Raw genomic sequence first — 22,911 nt, forward strand, 5'->3', positions numbered from 1 at the left:
CCTCATGCTTGATCGTGAACACACATTGTCAGTCTCTTTATGGTTAAATTCCAAGATAAAATATGGGGAGCATTTTCAAAATCTAGACATAGTAGAATGGGATGAGCTTTCTATCTCTGTGCTCCTGTTTTCTTAGTAAAAAAAGTTAACATTCTATAAACAGAGTCACATCCTGACCATTGCACAGGTGCAGAACAGAGCTGATCTCCTCTTTTCTAGGAAGTCCTGTTGACTACTATGCATAGATTAAACCATCAACACAAGCGAGTACATGGGCTGCAGAAAGTATTGCTGGTTGTTACTTATAGTTCCAAGCTGTGCTCTCTGCAGCTCAGGCATTAACTTGAAGAGTTCTTGAGTTAGATGCATGAGCTGCAGACAGTACGATCAATAAAAACAGTCAAATGGCTCCTTTCTGCGCCTCCAGGCATTGTTCATGATATGACTCACAGAGCCAATACTGGGTGCATTTTCAACTTGCGGATTATAGATTGTGAAACACTATTACCTTTGTTTAGTTTTGTGCGGGGAGCATAATAAAGTGTATAACTCAACACAATTACATTAGATACATATTAACTACCATATCTTTTAGTCATACTAGCACAGTGACCTCACAAAAATCATAAAGGGACATAATAAACTGAGGCAAGCGTAAAGTTAATAATGGGATCTACATGAAAAAAAGGACATATGCGTACACAATACTGCACTACATACCCTTGTGTATATGCCATTAGGCTGATGGAAAGTTACTAGAGTTTGGATCTCAGTTGAAATAAGCTAAACTTAAGTCACAATCAAGAAAGTAATTATTATTCAGTTGTCGGAGACAGCGATATTTATAAAGGTGCAATACCCCAGTGATATTTTCTAGTTATACTTCAAAAACAGCAGTGCTTTAAAAAAAAAAAAAGAATTTGTTGTTTTAAAAAAAGTCACTAATCTAACATTAACAGCTTTCATGTATATAATTAATCTTGCATAGCTTAAGCAATTGGAAGCAGGTTTTGATCCAGTTAACCAACCAATTGTTGCAAAAGTAACAATGCGTTCATAGCCTTTTAAAAGCAAAAACAGCACAATGGGAATGGTTGTTGGATAAGGTATCATTTGTAAGGAGATTGAAGAAAGAGAAAATGTAACGCAATTCCAATCCTCTCTGTCCAGCATATCCAATGCACACCCTCAAGACAAGCATTTACTGAAAAGAAATCAGCACTTAATGCATTTTACTCAGCACTGGACATACGTTTCTAATAATCAATAGCCTAGCTGTCTTTAAGGCGCTACCATTAAATAGTATAATCTGATTCAATATGGCACTTATCATTAGGAACAGAGATCCACGAGATCCAAGTCCTCCTCTTGTTTTCAATACATCTCTCAGCTAATCATAGAAAGAGAAGTAGTTCACAGGAGACCTCAGAGGTTCCCTCCACAGTAGGTCACGGAGTAACTCAGAGATGCCCACCTTAGGCATGGCAGAACTCTGATCACTGTGGAGCCACTGCATATCAAAAGCTGTTAAAGCTTGCCCCACGCTTAGGCTGGGTGAGATAGGCCACTTTCTCACAATACATGGCGTTTAGAGGGAGCCAAACACAAATCTGTGAATGTGACACTACTGAGTGACTAACTGTGGAGTTAACTTTACTACAACTAGTATGTTGCAGGAATAATCCTCCTACTTGATGTGCTGTGTGATACAGTGCCATGCATCCTACAAGACTTTCATTAAGCGACATTCGTTCTGTAATTATGATGATAAGCAACAATGTTGTCACTGATGAAAAAATGAATATCTGTCGCAACATCATCTTCAATACCATTTTTGTGAAAATTAGTCCAACAAGAAAATTATTTGACCGTGCACCATCCACCTCATAAATCAAAGTGGATTGTGCCAGCTGCTCACAAGTGAGAAACTATTTCTATTACTAAGTGGACGTTGAACTTCCAAGTGCTTTAGCCACAAGAGCTAAAGATCATCCAGGTATTACATGTATCATAGTGTGACACCATAGCTCTTCTAAACACTGAGCTTAAATGGGCCAATGCAAGGGAAGAATCAATTGAACACAGTATGGATGGGTTAATGCGGTTGCAAAGATGAAATAAAAACACAATGTGGGGTTGCCACTTCCTCTGCTTTTTTAGGGAACAAGTCAACACCTTGGCAATAATGAGCTATGAAATAGATGAAACTCAAACCTTTTTTTAACTTTCTTAAAAAAACGTATTTTTCTTCCAACTAAATACAGTTGTTGAGAAGTGTCCATTTCTAACAAAACCATGCAATGAAGTCTGTAATCAGAAATGCGTGCAGTCCCCAATCACTGTTTACACAGGCACAGATATGGGTTGATGGCTACATTGTACTGAGTGGCAAAGTATATAGATCTGGTGTGTGCATAACTATTCAGATTATTTTGGTTCTATTGAAAACATCTTCATATTTAACCTACTTAATTTACCAGAGTGTTCAGATATTTTAATCCTGGGTTGTGTAGTGATGCTGAAGTGATTTATTTGTGCAACATGCTCAAATGCCAATAACGATAATAATACTATCTTGCAATAATGTACATTTGAATTCTGTAAAACCTTTTTGGGGAGAAATGCGTCTAAAAAACATACATTGCTGTAGTAGCCCTTGGCACAGAATGGAACTGCTTTGTGTGCATGTGTGCTCCTAGTCAAAAGCAAAGTGCTGTCACTCACAGTGAAGTTATACAACAACTTAAGTTAGCTGACCCGTTGCTCTATGCTACATGCTGTAGTGGGGGAAGGAAATAAGTTAATGACACCAAACAGAAGCATGAATGATGAGAGGTAAAGAAAGGCCAAACAAATAGGTATATTTTATAAACAATTTCCATAAAATGAAAAGGTCCTGGCTAAGGCCAGACCTAAAAATGAATACTGCACTATTCATAATACTGGCACGAGAAGCATAAAACAAAGGGTACAAACATGGTTTGTAATGAAAATCCATTATTCACACTGGTTTGAGGGTCATAAGAACCAACCCTTTCTCAAAAGAACAATTAATAATCACAGACAGCCAAAGAGAGAATTGACATGAATTGTAGATTAAGGAGTTGCATTCTGAGTCTGGGGGGATTGAGGGACACCCTTGACGTTTATGATCAGAGCAACTCATTTACTGCCATGGTATATGAATAATGTCAGGCAAACTATGGCAGAAGTTGAATAAGAACGCTCCTTGAGAGCTCACTAATGCCAAAGATCCAAAATGTATTCGCATAATTTGCTACATGCAGATGAAATACCTCAAACTATGGGTAGAAATGAGATGTTACTGAAAATATAAAGAAGAGCCTAACTTGTATTGATAATTAGAAAAGAACATTTTACTTACAGCAGAGTAATCAATTTTTTGCTGAGTAGGAAGTGATTTTCATACTAATATTGCTTCCTCGCCCCCTTGAAGTCATGCTCTTCTTGTGAGCCTCAATAAGCATTACCCAATGCTAAACTTTTGTCACATCTTTCTACTTTATCTTCTGGCAAATAGAATGCAAACTGTTTTGGGTGGCGTGGGAGTCAGAGGGGTGATAAAATAAGTCAATCTAGAAACGTTGTTTAAGTTGCGATACAAGACTGTTTTTCACTTTCTTAGAAACATTGTACTTTTCAAAGAAAACTGAAATTTTTAATAATGAAATTGATTAATGCAAATACAACGGCTTGCTAAAACGATATGTTATTCAATGGGAAATGTACAAAATTGTCAACTGAAAATTCTTCAGGCCTGAACAGACATTGTGGGAACAAAGGGTTTCAGATTTACATTAGTAGTGTTAGCTTATTCCTCTATTTGTTAATGTTGCATTTTTTGATTTGAAGCTCAATTGAAATATGACTTGAAATGTACCTCATTGTTGTAGTGTAAAACCTAGACACATGTTAAATGACTGATCTTTCACTTTTGTGCATGCATTGCGCATAACGCATTCTTAAGTTTAGGAATATAATGGAATTTCTACTTCCTAACACTGTTCATATTAAATTAATAAAAATCCTAGATATGAAGAAAACTGTTAGAAAAATTCACTGTAAAATTTTGTAAATACCTATAAATGCTAACTGTGTGAGTGTTTACTATTTACTTCATTCTCAAACGCCCATGACTCTAATGAAAATACAACACAGGGTAATCCGAGAGGACACATATGTTGCAAACATGCATACATTACAGGCATGTATTATGCGTCTTTCAAACTTTGCCAGTTGGGCAAAATGCACATTTGGGTATAATATGATTTTGATGAAAGAAATCCAAAAGGTTAACGACTCAAACAATAGCGATTAACATTTCAAGTTTCCCATCAGTCTCAATGAGGCAAATCATTGCTTCACTGAAGAAAAAGGAATAATACTTTGGTAAAGTGTATACAAGTGCAAAAAACTGAATTTTAATTTCACTATCATTATAGAGGCTCGTAACACTGTTGTAATATTATTTTTCAAACACAAACAGAGAAAAATAATCTTTCAATTAAATAAAATGAGTTGGGGAGGGCTGCAGTTCCAATATAAGAAACTAAGATATGCAAAATAGTTTCTTCTGGGTTTCAGCATTACTGTAATATCAATTTCAGCTCTACCAATGCTCCACTTTTACCCCATCATTATATTTAGAATCAGTACTACATAAAGACCAAATGTTATTTTTTTTAGATCATATTTATTTTAATTACCAGTTTTATTATGATCCTATTTAGAGACGACAGTAGTGTGTCTGTTACTTTCGAACCTTTACATCACTAACTATCCCTGGATGAAAATCGGAGAGTACTCTATGGTCTGGACCATTTGTATTGACAGTGGAGAGTCACACTGGATTAATTTATACATAAAGTGAAATTATACACATTACAACTTTGGGATGAGCTATGATTCTCAGAAATATTACTCCAAAACTTTGAAAGTCATGTTTTATGTTACACATATAAAAACTTTTGTTTATGACTGAGGTTTCTACAATACACTGTCCTTTCAATAGCTTTTTTAAAGGATTTTCAGTCACAAATCTAGGCAGGATTAGAAACTGGAAGTAGGCAGCGTTCTCCTGAGGATCACTAGTTTTTCAAGTAGAACACACAAACCAATACATATGTTAGATATTTGTTTCTCAACCAAATTGGATGTTTTTAAAGAACACTTTCTGCTTATTTGTAACCAAAATAATTTGCACCATTGCCTTGATTGGACAATGATACAGCAGTTTTATCCTGCCAGTTTCCTTATCACTCACTGACACCAGCACCCAAACTGCTGCTTAGCTCGCTGCATTATGGGAGTATTGCCACTGTTAAGAGCCTTAGTTTTTGAAGTTTTTTGAGACCTGGGGCTCGCAGAGCATGAAGAGGCAGCCTATTATTTTTCTGATGCAGATAAAAATGAGTACCTTTGAGCTTGGGTAATAGTGATATGTTAATATACAATGCTACGGCATGGAAACATCTGTGGTATAATTGTCTTTGTGAAGCACAATTGTCATTTTATCATTTCTCCTTGAACATTTATGCCACTAGAAGGTTAGTTTCAAGTTTCACTTGACAATAAAAGAAATAAAAAAGATCAGTCTGACAGAGAACCGTGTATGTATCATTCAGGTTTTGACAATATTTTCTGCATTGTTGCCTCAAATTTCCAAATGTAAATGTAAAAAAAGGAAACATTAGCTTATGGAGATTTGGGTAACAGACAGAGGTTGCACATGAAGGTTGTTTACACTTTTACATTTAAAATACATGTTACATGTTGACGATTTAGGGCCTTAAACAGCATTGGTGGAGCAGTACGACTGCCAAAGAGTTTTGAATGTACTGTCTGCCATATTTAGAGTGGGATTGACATCAATGCACTAGAGGATAGGACATTTGTTAATATTTTGTTAATATTTAGCATCCACCAATATCTAAAGTTGTCCTTTAGTACAATATCATAGTACTATGGTGTTTCCACTGCTGATTTAGTACTTCCTGTTTAATCTTTTAATCATTCTATTGGTTCTGAATCAACATGGCAATAACTTTTATTTTTACCATGGCAGCCTGAGTTGTTTGTGAACTTGCCTTATCAAAACAGAGTGCATTTACACTTTGTATGTGATGAGAGATGCCTCCACCTGCCAAACTGTTATATGATGTACATAATTAATTATCTCATGTTAATGGCACAACTAACGTGCTTTGCTAAAGTGTGCTTTTGATCCCATATTAAATGTTATGACTACATGAGTAGAAATAAAGTGCTGCATATATAGACCTATCTCCCTTTGTCACCTGCTGCAATGACCAGAGCAAGGTTAACTTCATTCCAGCAAACTGCTGCATTACAGAAAACAGATAAAACTCCTTTGCATAACATTGAATCTAAATACACAGACATGAACACAATGCCTTTTGAGGTTCAAACATCAAAGTGCAAACAAGGTGAACAATATTGTTTGAAAAAATGTATATCTGATTGAGGAGGGAACCTATTAAATATGTAAACGTAGTCTTTTCTCTACTAGTCCAAATCAGTGTCAGTTCCTCCTGAAACAAACACAGAAACACCTATGTGACGGTTCAATTAAATTTCAATATCTTCTGATTCTCTTGTTAAAAAATGCCATTTTTTGGGCATTGTAAGTTTTTGATCTGAATTAAAATGATTATCACTAGTGTGAAATTCCGATGTTTTTGCACCAAATTGTGGTCAATTACTCCAGCATGTAAACTGCTACCTGCCTACATCACATTGTAGTTCAATAAACTGATGGCTTGGAACTTTCTATTTCAGCTATCTAACTATGCTATCAAAGGGTATGCAGACTTTGTGCGAATTTATTTTGCAAATGGACATTTTTTCGCCAGCACTGCAGCGCCTCATTAAACATCACTGCAGTTGGAGGCTTCCAAACGCCCATAGGTACGGTGGGGAGGGCAGCGGAGTTGGTTGGGCAACCAATCTGTAAAAACAAAAAACAACATTGGCAATCACTGCGGGGCAAACACCGGCACCAAGTGTGTGTTGGCCATGTGGTGAAATGTCCGCTAATCTTATCAAAGGAACACTCAACAGCAACAAGATAAAGTTCTGCAGTACAGCATAGTCATTTTTTTGTCTGTGACATTCCGTTGGCTGGAATTCAACAAGCTCAACATTTGTATATACTTTTGTGCCCTTTCTTTATCATTTTAGCAAAGTGCTTCGCTGCCCGTCATAATGCAAGAATGTGCCAACTTCCTCCACAAAGTGCCTGGTCACCTTCACTTTGATTTGTCTTATTTCAGACCTTCGTTTTCCTCCCACACCTTCCTTGTAGGCTTTAGCCTATGCTCTTCTGGAAAAATTTGTCCATTTTAGGAACCCGGAGAGGGGCATACAGACTGCAAAATTGTTCATGCCTAAATTTAAGGTATCACTCCGGAACAACATGGGTATCGTTCTTATTGAGTATCGACAGCTAGAAGAACACTTATCATTGTTTTACAATGTATGGGAAAACATTTCTGTGAATAAATTAAGTTTCACCTGTTTTTAGATCAACGAATGACTATTAAGAATTCCACTTTTCATTGTTAATCATAAATGTATACTACATTCTTTGAATAACGACTCCACCTTGTCTTCCAAATTACGATATAAAGGAGACAAGCTTTTACAGCATTTGTAATGATGAAAAATGCAAGGCTTTTGAAAAGCAACCAATGTATCTAAAACATTTTTTGATAAATAGGATTATTGCTGTGGGTCTTTTTGTCTTTTCTTAAAAATCATCAGCATTCCTCAAGAAAATGCATTAAAAACATCATGCGTCAGTAAAAAAAGAAAATATTGCTGATTTTCTTTTCTTTGTTTTTGTTAAGAATCTTGATTGGGGAATTATTGCTCAGAACCGGAAATTCCAGAGTGGTACGTGAACCGATGCAGTGTGCTCGAAAGTCACAGTACAGAGACATGGATACCTGTGCTCTAACCCCTTTCCTTTCTTACCAGCCCTCCATACATCCTCTTCATTGTAGCCATACCCTAATTTGTTTTCTCAACCTTCACCTCCCACTTTAAAAATAAGAACCATATGATACTGTTGCTTGTTGCCAGTTGCTTGACATCTAAAAAGGAATGACACAGCCTGTTTAAACTTCCTCCCACAATGTCAGGTTTGTGCATCTCACCAGAAACAAAGTTAGTAGCATGATATCATGATTGAAACGAAAATCAGGAAGGCAATGGGCATTGTAGAAAGCCAAAGTTTCCCATTCCCCAGACATTGACTCAGAGAGAGACATGCTTCATAAGGCCGATATATTTTTTTTTACAAAAGAAACCACCCACTGTCTACACTTGTGACAGATAAATCAAGTATTGAATGATTTTGAAAGATAATATTATTATCTCACATCATGAGATGCATTTCTATCGAATTATAAGCCAAAATCGAAAGCAAACACCTTTTCATAGATGATTAGGCTCAGCCTTCACAAAAAGGTAAAGGATTGATGAAATGTGGTAGACTTAATTACCAGCTAGAAACACTTTATATTAAGGAGCATATTACAGTGTGGAAAAGGTTTCTTTTAAAATATCTGTAAAACCTTATGAGCTACTCCAGGAAAGTCATTTGCATTATTGCTTTTTATCAACCAGAAGTTCATCAGTCTGATTAGTACATTCACTTCAGTAATCACAATTTTCACACTCTTTAAACTGTTGTTTGTTCTAGATGGTGGGTTTAAAAATTCACAAAGAAGCAGATTCCAGGAAGTCGAATATGAAATGGTAGCCTTTGTTACAAAATTCTTTTTTTAATGACCAGTAAATGGTTTTGAAAAATATTAAAGCACGTCCATGTCAGAGAAAGAACCGTACAGTTGAATGTCTGTCCTTCCTTCTGCATTTTTCACAAATGATGTGTCAGTGTTCACTATCATGAACAGAATACAATAACCACTTTCCATCATCCTTATTGCAAAATTTTGTGGCACTTTGTAGGTTTCTCCTTTTGTTTTTTTTCACAGCTGGTGACATTGGTTGGGATTGATTTTAAAATTATGCAACTCGGTTCAGTGTGGAAATAACGGAGCGCCAAAGCCCCCTAGCGTGCAGTTGTGCTATCAGTTTGTAGAAAGTGATTATCAAACCAGCGGTAGCCAGAGGAACAAATGGAGGCTTCAAACATTTCCAACTTCATTGGTGCAACATGAAAAATAGTGCTTGTCTTATCGCCTTGGACCTCGTCCCCACGTGAGCTCACTAGATGACGTTTTCTAATGTAGTCACAAAGTAGACACACGACAAAATGGAGAAGAGTGGCACTTGTTTCTCTGCTGTTTCTGGTTCAGACATCCTGAATTGTCAGTTCCTTAACACTGAAGAAGAGATTCAGTCCTGCTGAATTCAGCATTGCTAAGAGTTCCGGCTCTTACACTCTCCTTAGGAGTTGCTACCTCAGACGAGCATGTGTCGCCGGCGATGTAGTGCCAAATGGTCTGAGCGGGAAAAGCTGCGATCACAGTCTCCGCACTTAAAAGGCTTCACTCCTGTGTGCTTGCGATAATGCCTTGTCAGTTCATCCGAGCGAGCAAACTTCCAGGTACAGCCATCCCAGGTACATTTGTAGGGTTTCTCGCCTAGGGTAAAACAAAGAAAATGTGAGAGTTCTGTAGTTTGTGTATATTGCTTGAATGTACAACAAACCAGGATAATGGTGAACTATTCGAACATAAATCATACATTAAATGTATTAAATAAAGTGATACATCTACAATTTAGATCAAATACAGTAAGTCATGTTTGTTGCTGGCCTATAGATGCGATAATCCACACTTCTAGCTAATTGCTTCCTACAAAACATCTTTCCCACTAGCACCTTTTGCCTTGCAAGATCATGTTCATGTTCAATTCTCATGTAGTTGAATAGAATGTTCAAAATTAAGAACTAAAGGACAAACCGGACTATGTAACAAATAAAGATATGATTTCACATTTAGATCTGGCCAAGAGATCTTTAGAATTCACTATATGTGAGACGCACCTAGAACAAAAAAGAGACTTTATGCAAATACATACAGAAGTATCCACAAGAGAATGGATCTAGGGTTTTAATATAGGTTTATTTAGGTCTGGCTTAAAAGAATGTTATCTCTTTTTATCAGCATATTCAATGTACAACAACCAACATATGAACAGTAATCCTTCGCACTGTGCTGCACCCAAGGCGCTGGGTCACCACACAGAACTGTTGATTTAAGACACCAACCAAGCACCCTGACTTACATCACTGTGACACCAAGCCACTTCACTACACTACATAGCAGGGTCACTATATTGTCACAATATTGTGCACTCCAGCGGCATTAGGAACTCACACTTCATTGTGTCCTAGGGACACTAAGGGCCCGATTCACAGAACTAACTTAAGACAAAATCCTAAACTTACTACTTTTGGTATTCACAGAAGGCATTTAGTAGTAGTAAAGTTAGGATTTTGTCTTAAGTCTGTCCTAAGTCTGTCTAAGTCTATCTTAAGTCTGTCTTAAGTTTGTCTTAAGTCTGTCTTAAGTCTGTCTTAAGTTTGTCTTAAGTCTCTCCTAAGTCAAACTTAAGACAAAATCCTCACTTTACTACTACTAAATGGCTTCTGTGAATACCAAATGTAGTAGGACAGACTTAAGACATACTTAAGACAGACTTAAGACAGACTTTAGACAGACTTTAGACAAACTTAGGACAGACTTAAGACAGACTTAAGGCAGACTTAAGACAAAATCCTAACCTACTACTGAATGCCTTCTGTGAATACCAAAAGTAGTACGTTTAGGATTTTGTCTTAAGTTAGTTCTGTGAATCGGGCCCTAAACCATGATCTGCAACTTGTTATACGGAAAATAGTCCAGCATACTTTCCTGAATTCTAGTGACAATAATCTGCGGTACCACATTCAAGGGTGTCTAACAGAGAGCACTGCACTGCACCATAGGAAGACTAGTCAGCAACAATGAACCATAGGGCCAATATGCCACCACAAGTCATTGCATCCTAGGGATACTAGCACTTCACCCTTGAGGTACAAATCAACCATAATGCCGTGCCTCTAAGGGCACTAACCTACAAAACTGCACTCAATCCAAATGACTCCAAGTCACCTCACTGCACTCTAAGGTCATTGACTCACCACATTCCCTTGCACAGCTAAGAAAAGTAGCCCACCACCAAGCACATTAGAGATATTGTCTAACCACTTCACTGGATTCTTGAACACTAGCATAATATGGTGCAATGTAGTCTAAGGAATTTGACACTTCATTATTCAAAGCATCAAAGAGATAATAGAGCACAGCATTGCTATGCATCCCAGAGACACTAGCTAATCACAGTGCCCTGCACCACAATGGAACTAACTTCACATACTGCACTATAGGGAAAAGCATGAATATACCACAATGTACTATATTCAAGGGATGCAAACTGTTCACATTTTGCTACATCATAAAGATACAAACTAACACACTGCATTACATCATTGGATCACTGACCCAGCACAACCACTGCATCATGTGGGAAGCAACTCAACAAAGGACCCCACATCAATCCACAACTTTTTGCTACATCTTAAAAGAAACATCCTACACTATTTAACACATCGTAAGGGAACCACTGAACTAAGAAACATACACCACCTTTTACCACATCTTAAGAGAACCTCTGAACTATCTACTATGAACATTTAACTAGTAATGTTACACTCCATCACTTGGACATTAACCCACCACCTTCATTCATTGCACTCAGAAGTTACTAGCAGCCAAATCACAGTGTTTTTTTCCTGAGTAAAAGTGTTTTTTACATAGACATTTAGGAGTACATAGTGAGTAATACGTCACAATTAATCACAGATACATCTGTAGGAATTGGTCTATGGCACACAACATTTAATTCTAAAAATTTTCACCTGTTGTATTCCATTACAGCTTTGATCTACTACAATGCATTGCATATCATGCACACCAACTCAACACATTGCTACGTGGAACTCTGCAAACTAATGGAGGCCACTGGCTGCCCAGTTCAAACATGAAGACACATGATTGGCTACAGTAGATAAAGTCAATAGGTTTCGCCTATGCAAGATCCATTGGCTTTGTCAATGTTTTATTAAATATGATGTACTGCAGCATAGGCTTAAAGTAAAGGGAAAAGAGTGCTATGACACAGCCAGCGTAGACCATGTTGTAGCACTTTTTTCCTCTATAAGCCATGTTGCATAGCAGCCGGTACTGTTATGCTCTATATCTAAAAAACAGTGACAAAGCCAAATAGCTTTTAGGTATGTGAGTGCTATGTGGCTTTGTTTAATGCTTTTTGTGGTGTTAGAGGGGGCATAACAGAGGGAAACAGTATTTACCATGTATCATTTACCATGCGTACCATTACCACCAATATGTTTTTACCACACAAGGTATTTATATATTTAGTTGTAGGTAGGACCTAGTATCCATAGAGAAAGCGTTTTTTGTTTTTGTTATGCCACTAACTTTGGTGCCGTTATAGGAATCTACACAAAATTGTCAAAATTAGTATGACAGTTGGTTCATCTGCTGTGTTGAAAGTTTCACGGTGATTTGTCAAGTGGGCCTGAGAAAAAGGTGGGGTCCCTAAAATGCATTTCCGCCATGCAATTTCCCATAGGGATTTTAGACACGACTACAGCCCGAACTGCTGAACGGAATCACACCAAATATGGCAGAAAGGTAACGTTTGTTCCAGAAAATGACCTTTTTGTGAATTGGTGTATATCCGCGCAGTAATTTCCGAGAGATACCAAATTTGTATACCTAGGGATGCGGATCCTCAGAGAATCGGACAGTCCCTGTGCTGATATCTGATTGGCTTTCAACAATTCAACCAGGAAGCCATCTTGGATTCAGCTTCAGCTGAGTCCCACAAAAAAGTTAGAAAAAGAAAGAGGGGCAGGGTAGGAATACCATGACCACTTAGCCCTTGTCCTGTGTTCCCCCTGGGACCTCACCAGGACTGAAAAGCGAATCTGTGGCAAAAAACAAAAAACGTGGTCTCCCGCTCTTGTTTTAAAAAAAACCCGAGTGGGCCAGGTCCCAAGGACATGCCGAATTTTTTTTTTTTATTAAGGAGGGGCACGCAGGGTCCCCCTCCTAAGGCTTTTTTTTAGCCTTGTGAGCCACCACCTCCCTGGGGCTTGTTAGGAATATTGTAGATGTGCTCGGCCAGGCACTTGCCCTCTTCCCACTAATGCTTCGGGCTGTGCAGGATACAAATACCAATACAAACATTGCAAAGTCTTAGCCGGCTCCTGGGAATATGGGTCTGAAACTCTTTAAACAGCAGTGCCTGGTTTCTGACCCCTCACCTTCTTCTGCTTTGTGAACCCTAGCGCTGGTGGATGAGGCAGCTACTTCTGCAGCCTGAGGGCCCCAGGCAGCACCACCAGGGGAGAAGGAGCTGCACCAGTGTCAGCAGAGTCAGGGAGACTGCAAACTTCACAACGCTCCCCCTGCCTGCTGCAGCCCCACCCAGCCCTTGTGCAGTATCCTTTCCCACTCCAAGTCCTGCCTCTCCCACCATTTGCACCGCAGTCCTGTCCCCTGTTTGAACAACCCTCTGTCCACCTGTACGAAAGACCTCACTCCACGACAGCCATGCCCACCACTCCCTCCACATGACCGTAGCCCATTCATAGTACAGTCCTGCCTACCACATGTGCAACATCCCTGCCCACTCCCAGAACAGTCCTGACCATGCACCACCTGTGCTCCTGCTCGGGCCAGCCTTGCCCACTCTGCACTGCACTCCTCCCTACCACAGGATAGCCCAGAATCCTATCCAAACTGCATCACTGCCCACCATTAGCGCAGCCTGCACAACCCCCCCCACTGCATCTTTTCCCATTCCCAGGATACTCCCAGGACACTGTGGAATAACGCAAATTGATGGGATACCCCCTGCGGAATGTGATAAAAGCCCCGAGTAGCCAATATCTCACAAATATGTATATGGTTTGGTCTGAATAGGAGCCCCCTGAAGGGTTGCCCACCTTCTGCGGGGGATGCAGGATCCTGTGTTGCGCCCCTCCCCACACCTGCACAACAGTATTTCCCACTATATGACATGCGTGGCACAAATGCTCACTACGGGGCACCCTGCCCCTTTATCGATCACCTCGAGTCTTTTCTGTTTCCTGTATGTAAGCATTTTCTGAAACAACAGATCCTCAACCACATTTGCGAACCCCTCACTAACCTTCTGCTGTTAGATATTACACCACAGCTGTGCTACACCTACCCACCCAGAGAAGAGGCTTCAGCTCAGAAACAGAGACTGTGTGATTAGTGTAGTATTCCACACCCGTGACTCGTCTATGGTTCTTAGAACCTGTGGTGTCATGGTAGAATGTGGGAGAGTGTTAGCGGTTGCTGAAGAGAGCGGATGGCTTCATACACTGTTCCCTGCTGTGGATGTTAAGCTGTTCTATGCTTCGAATAAAACCTACTTAAGACCTACTGCTGTGTGGACCCAATTACTACACAAATATTGGCGACGTTTAGGAGCACCTTTAATCAAGGAATTCTGGTTACGGAGCATAAAGGAACAGCGTTCACTTTTTCCTTCGTTTTGGACGAGTGAACTAGACTGGACTCAGTGGCATATTCGAAGTTTGCGCTGACCTTCATTCGTCAGTTTGGCTGCGATTCAACGTTTTAGGTAACGTTTTTATGTGTTAACTTTCCCTGAATTCAAAGTGCTGTTTGGATTGCCGTTGGCGAGCACGCTATTTGAACTCACCCGGTGTTCTGTCCCCGCGCCTCCCATCTGCAAATCTCCGTGTCCTCCTGAACGCGCTGATCTTTGTGGATCTCCGCTAGGGATTCTGGGACAACGCGAGTGATTACCTCATCGCGAAGCACTGTGGGAGTCACCCTTCACCTTTCATGACGCGGTGACGTCAATAACGTGACTCCATCTTGTTTTCCTTCATTTTTTTTCATATTTTATCGTTTAGAGCCTTTCAACTTCAATTACACTTTAGCACAACATTTGTTTTGGAAAAAGGTATTTATATCTTCAGTGTTTCCACTTACAATTTAAAACATTTAACACTCTTCAGTTTCTATTCAACATGTCAAACATTGCAGCTCCTCCTCATTTTCTACAATCTGCTGGTGATCCTAACATTGAATGGGATTTATGGTTTCCTATGTTCATGGCATATGTTGATGTTCTTGAAAAGGATGGATGTTCAGCCAAACGCAAACTAGCCCTTTTAAGACATTGTTTAGGCGGTGCTGGCATCAAAGAATTTGACAATCTTCCTCCCATTGAAGAAGCTGGAGATATTGATATTTTTGAGAAAGCTACCAGACAGATGAAAATTCGTTTTGGTAGAAAAAAAAACACAGTTATGGAGAGATTCAAGTTTTACTCTCGTGTACAGAAAAAAGATGAATCCATTGAGGACTATATTTCAGCTTTATGTTCATTGGCTTGTTATTGTGCTTTTGAAACTATTTCTTATGAACAGGTTCTCAGAGACCAGATCATGACGCGGACTAAGAGCAAAAAGATCCAAGAAAGACTTTGGTTAGGCACTGAATCTTCTCTTAGCGCAGTAATTAATATTGCCAAGGGAATTGAGCTGTCCGAAATATTTGTATCTGAGATTCGTGGTTCCACATCTACTTCAAAGCCACAGACGACTGAACCTGAAGTTTCTTTAGTTAAAAGCCAAGTACCTTCTAATCCTAAAGGTGTCTTCAAGAAAGACTATGATAAGAAACTTATAGATAATAAGAGCTTCTCTGATAACAAGATGTTTTCAAAAAGAAATATTGCATGTTATAGGTGTGGTAGTACTAACCATCTTGGTAATTACAGGGGATGTCCTGCTTGGGATAGAATTTGCGTAAAAAGCAAGAGGAAAGGACATTTTGGTAATGTGTGTCGTTCTCTCCAAAAGGTTAATTACATTTCTCAAGAAGAAGAAGAAGAGGTTATCAACAGTTTTAATTGCATACTTTCTGTTGATGAGGTTGAACGCAAACAATTTCCTTCTTGGCCCATTTTAATTGACAACATTGCTATTGATTTAATGATAGATTCATGTTCATGGTATACTATCATTGATTTGAAGTTGTTCAATGACTTGTGGAAAGACAGGGAATTGTTAAAATCTGATATTCAACCTGGAGGTTACACTGGAACAAAAATAAACCTAGAGGGTTTCTTCTGGGCTACTATTCAAGTCAATGATAGAGTCACAAAAGGAAAAGTATACGTAGCTACTAAGGGAGTAGCCATCCTGGGGTGGCCACATCAGCATGATTTAGGAATCAAACTTGATCCCAATTCCAATCCCCCTGTCTGTTTCACAGATTTGAAAGTACTTTCTGTGTGTGAAACTGAGTCTTACAAGTTACCTGATAATGCTGTTTATGTAAACAACCTTAAGTCAAATTTTCCTGAAGTATTTACTGATACTCTCGGGAAATTTACGAATTTTAAACACAAGATAATCCTCAATGATGACGCTGTCTCTGTTAGACATATTTATTTATTTATTTTACCATTTGTAAAGCGCGACACGAAGGCCCATGGGCATCTCGGCGCTAAGTAACTGCAATGTTTGACCATCGAGGGGGCCAGAAGATCACTGATTAAAAAGCCAAGTTTTGAGGTTTTTTCGGAAAGACCATAATGAAGTGCTGGACTTGATCGAGTGGGGCAGAGAGTTCCACAGTTTTGGAGCAGCAACGAGGAATCTTCTGTCACCCCAGTTGACAGATTTAGTTCGGGGGATCACCAAGTCCAGGGAGCTGGAAGAACGCAGTGCTCTAGATGGACAGTAGAGGGTGAGGTTCTGAGTGAAGAACGATGGAGCAGCGTTATGTAGAGCCTTATATACCAGGCATAAGGTTTTAAACTTAATCCTCTTCCTCACCGGAAGCCAGTGAAGTTGTTTTATGTGGGGTGACACCGGGTGGAATTTAGGGATTCGTCCTAAGAGCCTGGCGGCCGCGTTCTGTATAGACTGCATTTTTGTTAACACTCTCTCCTGGGCCCCTAGAAACAAAGCGTTACAATAATCTAGGGTGGAGAGCACCAGGGAGCTTACCAGCGTTTTCGCCATGTTTTCAGGTATGAAGGGCAAAATTTTTTTGATGAGCCTAAGTTTATGAAAGGCTGAGGAGGATATTTGGTTGGCGTGTGGAAGGAAGTTCAGGCGGTTGTCGAACATGACTCCCAGGTTCCTCACTTTGTCGACCGGGACTGGAGCCTGGCCCATGGATGATGGCCACCAAAAGGGGGACCACTCCGGAGAGAGATTACCAAAAAGTACCACCTCCGATTTATCGCAATTTAACTTCAGACAATTGTGTGACATCCAGTTCCCGATAGCCGACATACCCTGGTTGAACATATTGGCTTTCTGAAGCCCATCATTTTTGACGGCTAGGACCAATTGAGTGTCATCGGCGTATGAAGTGAGGCTCATCCCGTGTGCCCTGATGACATTGGCAAGGTCCGACACATAAATGTTAAATAGTGTCGGACTGAGGGATGAGCCTTGGGGCACTCCACACGGTAGTGACAGGGGAGAAGATTCAAAAGGTCCCACAGTAACGACCTGGGTCCTATTGGCCAAAAAAGAGGCCAAAAGATTTTTGGCGTTACCTTGAATGCCTATGCTCTCGACACGGTCGACCAAGGTGGTGTGGTCGACCGTGTCAAAGGCAGCCGACAAGTCTAATAATATCAGGACGGCAGTGCCTCCTGCATCCCGGATGGATCTGATGTCGTCCGCCGCTTTGACCAAGGCCGTCTCGGTTCCGTGGAAGCGACGGAAGCCAAACTGAGATTCATCTAGGCATTTATTATCCTCAATGAAGGAGGAAAGTTGAGCATTCATAATTTTTTCCACTATTTTAGCTAGTAGTGGGAGACTGGCGATTGGGCGGTAGCTTTTGATTTCATCTCTATTGAGGGTGGGTTTTTTGAGCAGCGGTTTTATTAGGGTTTTCTTTAGTGACTCAGGGTAGATGCCGGTGTTGAACATGGAGTTGCAGATGTTGGTTATGGAGGGTAAGACTGCATCCATGATAGGTCTCAAGACCTTCAAGGGACATGGGTCGAAGCCGATCCCGATTTGATGGTGGAGATTGTTTTTAGCACCTCCGGACACGTGACCTCGCAAAACTGCGAGAGAATGGGTCCTTCAGGTTGAATGGATGGCCTGTGGGGGAGAGTGACATTATTGGCGAAAACCCTGTAAATATCATCAACTTTGCTGAAGAAGAATTCCGATAAAGCGTCGCAAAGGGTTTGAGACGGGGGAGGTGTGAGATCCACAGAGAAACCCGCTAGTTGTTTGGTGGTCTCATATAGGCATTTATTGGAATTTTGGGCGGTCTCAATTTTATTGCAGTAGTACTTTTTTTTGCGTCCAGGATAAGCTGTTTGTATATAGCTACCGACCCTTTATATAAGAGTTTGGCTTCGGGAGCGTAGTCCTTCCGCCAGTGTCTCTCTCTATTTCGGCACTGTTGCTTTCGGGTACGCAGTGCCTCTGAGTACCATGGGGCCGAGGGGGTAGATCTATTGCGTGACCGTTGTTTAACTGGGACCAGATCTTTGGCTGCTGAGCTCACCCAGTTGTAAAATTGGGACGTGGCATTGTTAGGGTTCGGAGATAGCGTTGGGAGGGTGTCATTAAGCAAGGTTTCCAGCCTGCAAACATCTAGATCATCCCATGCCAAGTAGGGGAGACAGGGGTTAGAGTGGGGTTTGTCGACCAGAGGGTCGATTACTGGAAGTGAGGCCAGGATGAGATGGTGATCCGACCAAATTAATGGGAGTATTGCTGTGAGTTTAAGGCCCGGGGCATTAGAAAAGATGCCGTCCAATGTGTGACCTCCTTCATGCGTAGGGGAATGAACCAAAGGGGATAAACCAAAAGTAGACATGTCAGCTAAAAACGTAGCAGTGTCGGGATTGTCGGGCACATCAAAATGAATATTAAAATCACCTAAAATGGTGAAGGAGTTCTCCAGCGCGGATGTTTCCAGCAGGGATCTGTGAGCCCCCAGGAAATCACCCCTGGGTCCTGGTGGTCGGTAAAGAAGGATCCCTTTAAAGGTGTAGGAGGGGGTCAATTTTATTGCGAATTCTAGTGCTTCGCAGGAGGTCAGGGGAATTAACATATGCCTTACGATATAGGTGTCACGGGCAATGATTGCAATGCCGCCGCCTTTTTTCTTGGTTTGCCTGTCCAATCTGTAGGTGGTGAACCCCGCTGGGACGGCTATGACAAGATCCGGGTCAGATGCTTGTCCCATCCACGTTTCCGTCATGAACAGGATATCTATTTTATGGTCCTGTATTAAATCATGGATGTCCTGGCTGTGTTTGCCAAGCGAGCGGACATTTGTAAGCGCAATTGTGTAGGATTCCGTGGGATGGTGCTTACCAGTCTGAATAGATTTACGAATGGATGGTAACATTACGTGACAGCCAGTGCAGTGGGCTGCAGGCTTTATGGGCAGCGACATAGGGTGGTATATGCAACATGACTGGCTGGTCGTGGGGCGTAGGGACCGTAGCTGAGCTGCTGTATAACCAATACGGGGGATAGGGTGGGATGGACCAGGGGGGCTGGCCCTAGGCCCGGGCCAGGCGCGGACGGGCGCAGACGGGCTTGCCTTCGGCGCGCCGCCGGCGCGCCCGCTGCGCCCGCCCGCTGCGCGGTCGGGCGGCTCTGTTATTAATATACATAGTGCGGTGGGGCCGGAGGAGGGCGGGAGGGGCGCCGAGCAAACCGGGCAGCCTTCCCAACACAAGATGGCGCCCAAAGTCGACCTGATTGCTTCCCAGCACGTAATGAAGAACCCTAGCCTCGGCAAAGTAGTCTTGCCTGGGTGGGGGGGCGTCTTATATAAAACTGGAGCAATTTAAAATATTTACAGAGGTTAAAACGAGATGAAAAACGAATATAATATCAGTCGTTTTTTAAATTTCTAAAGTACACAGAACAGACCTCCGGCTTCCGCCTCAGAGGGAAAACATTGTCAATTACTTTGCAGTGCAAGTAAAACGCCTTTTAAATACCCTGGGAGGGCGGGAGGGGCGCCGAGCAAACCGGGCAGCCTTCCCAACACAAGATGGCGCCCAAAGTCGACCTGATTGCTTCCCAGCACGTAATGAAGAACCCTAGCCTCGGCAAAGTAGTCTTGCCTGGGTGGGGGGGCGTCTTATATAAAACTGGAGCAATTTAAAATATTTACAGAGGTTAAAACGAGATGAAAAACGAATATAATATCAGTCGTTTTTTAAATTTCTAAAGTACACAGAACAGACCTCCGGCTTCCGCCTCAGAGGGAAAACATTGTCAATTACTTTGCAGTGCAAGTAAAACGCCTTTTAAATACCCTGGGAGGGCGGGAGGGGCGCCGAGCAAACCGGGCAGCCTTCCCAACACAAGATGGCGCCCAAAGTCGACCTGATTGCTTCCCAGCACGTAATGAAGAACCCTAGCCTCGGCAAAGTAGTCTTGCCTGGGTGGGGGGGCGTCTTATATAAAACTGGAGCAATTTAAAATATTTACAGAGGTTAAAACGAGATGAAAAACGAATATAATATCAGTCGTTTTTTAAATTTCTAAAGTACACAGAACAGACCTCCGGCTTCCGCCTCAGAGGGAAAACATTGTCAATTACTTTGCAGTGCAAGTAAAACGCCTTTTAAATACCCTGGGAGGGCGGGAGGGGCGCCGAGCAAACCGGGCAGCCTTCCCAACACAAGATGGCGCCCAAAGTCGACCTGATTGCTTCCCAGCACGTAATGAAGAACCCTAGCCTCGGCAAAGTAGTCTTGCCTGGGTGGGGGGGCGTCTTATATAAAACTGGAGCAATTTAAAATATTTACAGAGGTTAAAACGAGATGAAAAACGAATATAATATCAGTCGTTTTTTAAATTTCTAAAGTACACAGAACAGACCTCCGGCTTCCGCCTCAGAGGGAAAACATTGTCAATTACTTTGCAGTGCAAGTAAAACGCCTTTTAAATACCCTGGGAGGGCGGGAGGGGCGCCGAGCAAACCGGGCAGCCTTCCCAACACAAGATGGCGCCCAAAGTCGACCTGATTGCTTCCCAGCACGTAATGAAGAACCCTAGCCTCGGCAAAGTAGTCTTGCCTGGGTGGGGGGGGCGTCTTATATAAAACTGGAGCAATTTAAAATATTTACAGAGGTTAAAACGAGATGAAAAACGAATATAATATCAGTCGTTTTTTAAATTTCTAAAGTACACAGAACAGACCTCCGGCTTCCGCCTCAGAGGGAAAACATTGTCAATTACTTTGCAGTGCAAGTAAAACGCCTTTTAAATACCCTGGGAGGGCGGGAGGGGCGCCGAGCAAACCGGGCAGCCTTCCCAACACAAGATGGCGCCCAAAGTCGACCTGATTGCTTCCCAGCACGTAATGAAGAACCCTAGCCTCGGCAAAGTAGTCTTGCCTGGGTGGGGGGGCGTCTTATATAAAACTGGAGCAATTTAAAATATTTACAGAGGTTAAAACGAGATGAAAAACGAATATAATATCAGTCGTTTTTTAAATTTCTAAAGTACACAGAACAGACCTCCGGCTTCCGCCTCAGAGGGAAAACATTGTCAATCATAGAGTTAGGAATGTTCCTTTAGCCTATAGAAGCAAACTTAGAGAAATTTTGGATGACCTCATTTCAAAAAGAATTATCGAACCTATTGAATCTTCCCCATGGGTTTCTCCCATTGTTTTGTCACTTAAGAGTTCAGGAGATCTTCGCTTGTGTGTAGATCTCCGCAGCTTAAATCAAGAAATCTGGGTTGACAAACATCCTCTACCCAATATTCACGAATTAATTTCTTCTCTTTCTGGTGCCACTGTGTTTTCTACAATTGATTTGGCCAGCGCATACCACCAGGTGGAATTGCACGAAGACTCTAAGAAATTGACTGCATTCGTTACCCCGGAAGGAATGTTTCAATACTTGAGAATGCCTTTCGGACTAGCTAGTGCAGCCTCTGTTTTCCAACGTTTAATGAAAGAGTTGTTGAAGAATTGTAAAGGGGCAATAGCTTTTCAAGATGATATATACATTTTTGGCAAGGATTCTCAATAACATGATTGTAATCTGCATTCAGTGTTAATCAGTGTGCAAGAGAAAGGTCTCACTTTAAAATTTTCAAAATGTAAATTTAGGCAATCTCATGTTGAATACTTGGGCCATGAAATTTCTTGTGATGGCATCAAGCCCAAAATCAACCATGTTAAAAGTATTACCTCAGCTCCTGTCCCCACTTCCAAGGAGCAGTTATTATCCTTTTTCTGGGTCTCACTGAATTTTATGGAAAAATCGTACAGAATTATTCAACGATTGTTCATCCTTTACGATCCTTACTTAAAAAACAAGCTAAATTTGTTTGGAGCAACAACCAACAGGTTTCCTTTGATACCCTCAAAAGTAAAATTGTTGAGGCCCCTTTCCTAAAACCTTTTTCTGTTGCCAAAGAATGTATTGTGTGCGTGGATGCTAGTAATGTTGGCCTTGGTGCTGTTCTGATGCAAAAGGATAAATTTGGGGAGTACGTCGTTTCCTATGCTTCTAGGACTTTGCGAGGAGCGGAGTTTAATTACTCAACTATAGAGAAAGAATTACTCTCTTGTACTTGGGCAGTCCAACATTTCCGCCAATTTCTTTGGGGCACAAAGTTTTCTTTGAGAACAGATCATAAACCTCTTGTCAGTATGTTGTCAGCAGGTGGGGGAAGGATTCTAACTGCTCGCTTAGCGAGACTTGCTGCCAAGTTGCAAGAGTATCGTT

General features: G+C 41.1%; 1 protein-coding gene across 1 annotated transcript in view; it reads right to left on the reverse strand.

The window, feature by feature from the left end:
* Positions 1-3,717: 3,717 nt before the first annotated feature.
* KLF12 (KLF transcription factor 12) overlaps positions 3,718-22,911 on the reverse strand; it is a 1,139,352-nt gene continuing 1,120,158 nt past the window's right edge. The window contains exon 9 of the mRNA XM_078657427.1: positions 3,718-9,653. Within this exon, the coding sequence (XP_078513553.1) occupies positions 9,472-9,653 (182 nt within the window). The 3' untranslated portion in view covers positions 3,718-9,471. The remainder of the gene's footprint in view (positions 9,654-22,911) is intronic.

The sequence above is a fragment of the Lissotriton helveticus genome, chromosome 8 (genome assembly GCF_964261635.1).
Source record: "Lissotriton helveticus chromosome 8, aLisHel1.1, whole genome shotgun sequence".
Lineage (NCBI taxonomy): Eukaryota > Metazoa > Chordata > Amphibia > Caudata > Salamandridae > Lissotriton > Lissotriton helveticus.